Below are 6,000 nucleotides of genomic sequence, written 5' to 3' on the forward strand. Positions count from 1 at the left end.
AAACTTTCTAAAGAAAATGTTCTGCGTGTTACTTAAGATAAACCATAAATGCCTACAGTAGCAGTTCATCTTTTAATCCCTTTAATATGATTTAAAACAATTCAACGGTTTTCTCGGCGAAAATAGATTTCTAAAGCCCTACTGCTATCCGTTTTCGATCTTTGGAAACCTATTTGGTTTAAATGGTTTTGTTTTGATTTCAATCTTTATCATTCATTCACATATTATTCTCTCTTCCTTTTCCACACCGACGCCAGTTTTTTTCAATAAGCTTTGGAATCTGCTAGTGTATGGTGGCGTCTTTGAGCATGGAAGTGGACGATGATTTGGAAACTTTTCAGCAACAGGCTTTGGAGATACGCCAGCCAGGGGATAACTTCGACCCTTCTGCACCACCACAAAATGGTGAGGAATTTCTCATGCACATGCTGTATGAACGCAAACGTTGTCCTGCAGTGGTAGTTAAACCGCCCAAAAAGCCAGTGAAGCCGGTGATGAATGGAGTCAAGAATCAATTGGAGGAATTTGAGGTAAGTAAACAAAAGAAATTACTATTTTATCCAAGACTTAATTGTCCCTTTCGTACTCCCAGCTAAGTCCTGATATAACGGTGGATCGAGATTTATTGCCCACCAAGGAATGGAAGGATATTCAGTCACAAGAATTCCTGCGCACACGTTCAAAAATTCTTATGTTACGCCAACATTTGTCAGCGCACAACTATGACAATAACCTGGAACCACCTTTGATAAGCGACGAAGAAGCCTGGCTAAAATTCTGTCGTGACACCCCACCCAAACTTAGTGTGATTTTACGTTTGAATCAACGTACCTTGGAACAGTTATTGAATATGATTTCAGAATGGCTCAAGGGCGAGCATATGGAAGAGGTGGCCTGTTCATCCAGTTCTGCGGCTGCTAATCACTCTGTTTTAGATTTAAGCAACAGTGAACAATGGTTGGGTTCTTGGCTTTATGCCGTCTTAAGCTGTTTGCACCTGCCGCTGGAACCGAATGTACATTTTACGTTAAGAGACATTGCCCGTACCGCCATGCGTTTGCGGAGTCGCCTTAAATCTCACGAATTTCAAAAAGCCATACCTTATAACTTGTTCATATATCTCATTGCTAAAATCTTTGATCAGTTAGATTTAATGGAATTTGTATAAATTGTCACATAGAATTTAAGCAAATTGTTATAATAAATACAAATAACAAATTAGAATAAAGGCAACAGGTTTCCTTTCAAATGCCATTAGAGGGAACTTAAACGCATGTCCAACTTTTACGTTGGCCAGCAACATGGTGTAATCATAGCAACAAACGCAGAGTGATATATACACAAAGGAATTTATTGTAAATTAAACAAAAATTTTTTGTTAACTAAAGCTATTCGCGATGAATAATCAAAGATTTCATATTAAGATCCAATTGAAATTACAAGCCGTAAGAAATTCCAATTGCAAATTTTAAAATCAAAATTTACAACCAGAGTTTTTTAGGTTACGTGTCCTGGAGTGTGGTTATGCAGCCATGGTTATTTGGAAGTAACCATAAAAGCTTTGGGCTACTTCTTTCGGACGGGGGCCATGGAACCATATTTTCCTTTGTTGTGTCATGACACCTATAAAATGGAGGGTTATTTTAAAAACACTCCCTCCATTGCTTCATTGATTAGTCAAATGCAAACTGAGCCCCTGGAGATTACACTGTGGCAAAGTGGGCGAAGATTGGCATATTATAGAGGGAGTCTCATGGATCTATTACAAATATCGGAACCGAAATTACATTGTCCCCATAATAATACCAAACAATTACTGATGAAGACAACAACAGCGTTCCCGGTAAGTTTGTCTTTTATGTAAATAAAATTCCATAACTTTTTTGTTTTTCTTCCAGGGTATAATTGCACCAAAAGTTGAATTAACGGCCGACTTTTTCGTGAAGGATAAGGTGTTCAATGTTGGAAATCTTAATGAGGAATTGAAATCATTTACATGTCATCCTCGCAAACCACTGACCATACCACCCAAATCGACGAAACATAATTGCAATATTAAATCTCATTGTTATCAAAGGCCTTGTATAATAAATGCTGAACCCTATGACGAATTAGATCGCTATGGACCACGTAAACAGAAACCTGTTTGTCATGCAAGAGATTTTTCCGGCAAGAGGTAGGAATATGCCACAATATTTGATATTCATTTATTAATTTTATAAATTTATTTATTTTTTGTTTTCAGTACAAAACCCTTCGAACCTCTTTTCAATACAAATTCAAGGAGAGTATCAATTGTTTCTACGTAAGTATAAATGGTGTGGATGTGTGGACCTTCAAAAAATAAGTCCTATTCATTTCAGTTGCTCTTCAAATAATACCCAAACTTCGGCGGGAATTTATGACCTGGCTCAAGATCAAAGTATGGATATATCCAACATCCAACACGGGACTGGTGATTGCTGTGAACTATGTCGTCAGTATAAGGAAGTTTTCAAAAGATAGGAAAGACAACTAATAAAAATTTTATATGGAATAATTGTTTTATTGTTCTTGCAGAGGAAAGGCAAAAAACTAACATTTTTAAAGAAGTATTGTTTTGTTCCAAGATTTCTCAATGAAAATCAATGCTTGGAAAGCTTATACCTTATACGAAAGCTAGAGAATCAAAGTTAAGTAAAACTGGGCGAGTTATGAAGCTTCTCGCCATCTAAACTCTGCTAACTAAACATTTTAACAGCCCATTCATACTGCATTTCAAAGGTTAGCCAATTAAACATGCTTATCATATAATACCGAACAATTACCGACTCAAATGTGATTAGATCCAATATATTTCCTTTCAAAATTAGATTTGAATACACCACCCATTGCCCATATTTATGCCTTTCCTCCCTGTGCCGATTCCAAACAATAGTCTGATTGTTAAAACATTGCACTTATCATTTGTCTGCCTGCCAGCCTACCCAGTTATCATCTAAGATATAGACAAAAAGACGGTCAATGAACTTCCAAAGAAATCGAAAAGTGTGTTTTGCGTATTAAATTTGTGTGAATCACATCTAATATTGTTAGCTTAACCAATACACACTGACTGCAATGCTTTCTTCAACATTTTACGGGTGATTGTCCGTCCACACGTCATAGGCAGCACAACAATAAACAATATAATTTTTTTTTTAATATCCGTTTCTCGGCGTGTTTTATTAATAAATGAATGTCAAGTTCATCTGCATCTGGTTGGTGTTTGATGTCTATCTGTATAGTATGCAAAGTCTCATTGTCCTTGTCAATATGTTGGTAATCATAATCATTTACTGGCTACAATCAAAAATGAATCAAATTTTATTTGATTCCTACATCATAATAAAATTTTATAAATTTTATAACTTATAATACATAACTTAGGGGCTAAATAAAATAATAATAATATATTAATTGTTAATATAAAATAGACAATACTGCAGTCGCCTGGATTTAATAATCGGGCATTGTGCCTGCCTCCAGTAATTAAATAAACTGCATGAGTCCTGTTTAACTTTACGTGCTGTCCCATCTCTATGTTATTTTGTTCTCTTTTCAATTGCTATCGTAGTCTTACAACTGCATTACATCCCACTCATCATCCATGTAATGTAAAATCGGTTTATCATGGACCTTGTCACCAAATACCTCCTTCAGTATTTGGACAACCTTCTCTTGTATGCACGACACTTGATTGCGTGGACAATAGTCATCCTCCGCTGAACAGGCCATGGTAATGAGAACTGGTGGGTGGGGCAATTGGGTAAGGAACTTTTTGAATTGGCCATAATATGTTTCCAATTCAGCTTCTGTACTGATGTGATGAGGTAGACCATTGGTGTCTGTGGTACTGCCCGAATCGAATATCAAAAGCCAATCGATTTCATCATCGGCATAGCACTTTTGTAGAGATTCTGCCAAGGCAACAATGCGATCGAATACCTCCTTGCTGACAATATCTGGATCGGGCATTTCAATGCCTTCAAATGAACGTTTCTCTTCCAAATATTCAAAGACACCCTTTAAGGCTTCCAGCTGAAGTTTCCTCTTTTCGGTGGTGCCCACGGCTGTTGATTCTGTGGCACTTTCAAAATGGAATATTTGACGCAATTGTTCGTAGCAATTGGCATGTTTGTAGATTTCCAAAAACGGATTCGAAGTACTAAAGAAATCCAAATCAATATCTAGTATATAATTTAAAGCATCTTCCGAAGACAACAGTTGCTTGGGATCGGGCACAGTTTCGGTGTCATTGTTGATTACATGCAACTCCATATCACGTGGCTGTTCCAATTCAGATGTTTGGCAGTAATTGCCTTCCGATATGAAATAGTCTAGGCAACAGTCCACACTGATTTTATCCTCTTTGTGACCCACTTTGAAGTTGTATTTGCCTTCGGGCATTTGGTGGCACCAGGAATTCTTAACCCAAATGACCCGATTGAAATGCCCAGCATAACAAGCAGGCATAATCCAGTTTTCAATGCTCAATTCAGCCAACATGGTCTCCTTGTCGTAGGCTGAACTGGCAGGTATTTCACGCGAAATAACCATGTCGGGGTGGGAATCGAAATGTAGCAGGGTATTGTTTTCCAATGGCAAATGCCTTGAGGCCAGACACCGGTATATAAATTCCAATACATCGTTATGATAGTCGACAATGAAAATGGGTATGCGTTTGAAACGCCTCAAACCCACCGTCGAAGTAACCAAGGCATCCTGTTGTGATTCGTCTGCTGATTTTTTACGCTTTCGGAGGGGTTCTTCCGAACTTTCTGGCTCCTCATTAAAACTTTCACTTTTTGGATTGTTCGACGCCGCCGACGACGACTCTCCCTCCAATTGTTTGTTCTCCTCTAACGCTGCTGAATCCATATTACTTTGGCCCACTTTTTAAAATGATATCTTTCCGAAATTCTCGTTAACAATTCTCAAGAGTTGCTAGAATATCCAGAGCAAAATGTTTCAATAACTTGCGCGCTTATTTTACACTTTTTTCTACTTTAAAAAGCGCCAGACAATGAAACCATTGCCAAAAAATAATGGAAAAAACACACACAGGTAAACGAACTCATTACTGTGAATCTCGTCTCACCGTTGTTGCCATTAAATTTTTGCGCCTTGCCATTCTTGTGAGACATTGACATTTGATGTCATCGTTTAACACAACGAAGTGGTAACACTGACATTTAGTATCATGTGGCAGTGTTCATGAAAGCGTTAAAAAACATTGGGGTATTTAAATTGTATAAATAGATTGGAGTTAAATTTAATTTACATTTGAAACAAAATAAAAAAAAATTATAATATGAAAGAATAAATAAATAGGAAAAGGAAGAGATATTAAGAGTATAAATGAAGTGAAATAAAAAGCAATCAATTTCTATGAATTATATGTAAAGTAAAATAATGGCACTTAAATAGTAAAGAGTAATAAAACTAATATTCAATTTAGCTAGGTTGTCCTAATGGAATGATAAGATGATTAAAACTATTATAATAGCCCGCATTGTCTATTTTTATTGTAAGTAGCTGTATTTTGATTTGGGCTCCTGGGAAAATGCTGCTTAAATATATTAAAAATGTATAGAATTTACATCTTATTTACATTGAATATGTTTTCATTAAACCCATTATGACAAATCTTCGTAAAACCCTAAATTTAGGCGCAATTTATAAAAAAAACGCCCATCTGAAGAAGAGCTCCAGAATTTTCATTTTAAGAATAATGAAATAAAGCCAAAACAAAAAAAGATATTTGAAGGTTTTAGAAGCATTCTGCACTTCTTGATTAAGGGCAGGTCGAGCATTTGGTACAGCACCCACAAGCAGTACCTTCTGATGTAGGGTAGTTAAAGACTTCAGCTCTATTATTCAAAAGAACTGGATATAATTTTGACTCTCATTGAATAAAAATCCGATCTCGAGAGTGACTCAATACAAAAAAGTATCACTAAAATTATTGGTATTTTGAGG

The 6,000-nt window shown here is 36.3% G+C and overlaps 3 protein-coding genes across 3 annotated transcripts; 2 read left to right on the top strand and 1 right to left on the bottom strand.

Annotated features, from left to right (window-relative positions):
- Positions 1 to 255: 255 nt before the first annotated feature.
- Positions 256 to 1,228, top strand: LOC131803087 (protein Gemin2-like). The gene is made up of 2 exons (XM_059124055.1): positions 256 to 530; positions 593 to 1,228. Exons 1-2 carry the CDS (start codon positions 291 to 293, stop codon positions 1,166 to 1,168), a joined length of 816 nt encoding a protein of 271 aa, XP_058980038.1. The 5' UTR covers positions 256 to 290; the 3' UTR covers positions 1,169 to 1,228.
- Positions 1,229 to 1,333: 105 nt separating this feature from the next.
- On the top strand, positions 1,334 to 2,399 carry LOC131803088 (spermatogenesis associated 6-like protein). The gene is made up of 4 exons (XM_059124056.1): positions 1,334 to 1,445; positions 1,502 to 1,843; positions 1,899 to 2,176; positions 2,246 to 2,399. Exons 1-4 carry the CDS (start codon positions 1,398 to 1,400, stop codon positions 2,307 to 2,309), a joined length of 732 nt encoding a protein of 243 aa, XP_058980039.1. The 5' UTR covers positions 1,334 to 1,397; the 3' UTR covers positions 2,310 to 2,399.
- Positions 2,400 to 3,322: 923 nt separating this feature from the next.
- On the bottom strand, positions 3,323 to 5,127 carry LOC131803112 (UPF0489 protein C5orf22-like). Its single transcript, XM_059124141.1, has one exon. The coding sequence runs from the start codon at positions 4,897 to 4,899 to the stop codon at positions 3,598 to 3,600; it is 1,302 nt and encodes a 433-aa protein (XP_058980124.1). The 5' UTR covers positions 4,900 to 5,127; the 3' UTR covers positions 3,323 to 3,597.
- Between the last annotated feature and the right edge of the window lie 873 nt (positions 5,128 to 6,000).

The sequence above is a fragment of the Musca domestica genome, unplaced genomic scaffold (assembly GCF_030504385.1).
Source record: "Musca domestica strain aabys unplaced genomic scaffold, Musca_domestica.polishedcontigs.V.1.1 27, whole genome shotgun sequence".
NCBI classification, from domain to species: Eukaryota; Metazoa; Arthropoda; class Insecta; order Diptera; family Muscidae; genus Musca; species Musca domestica.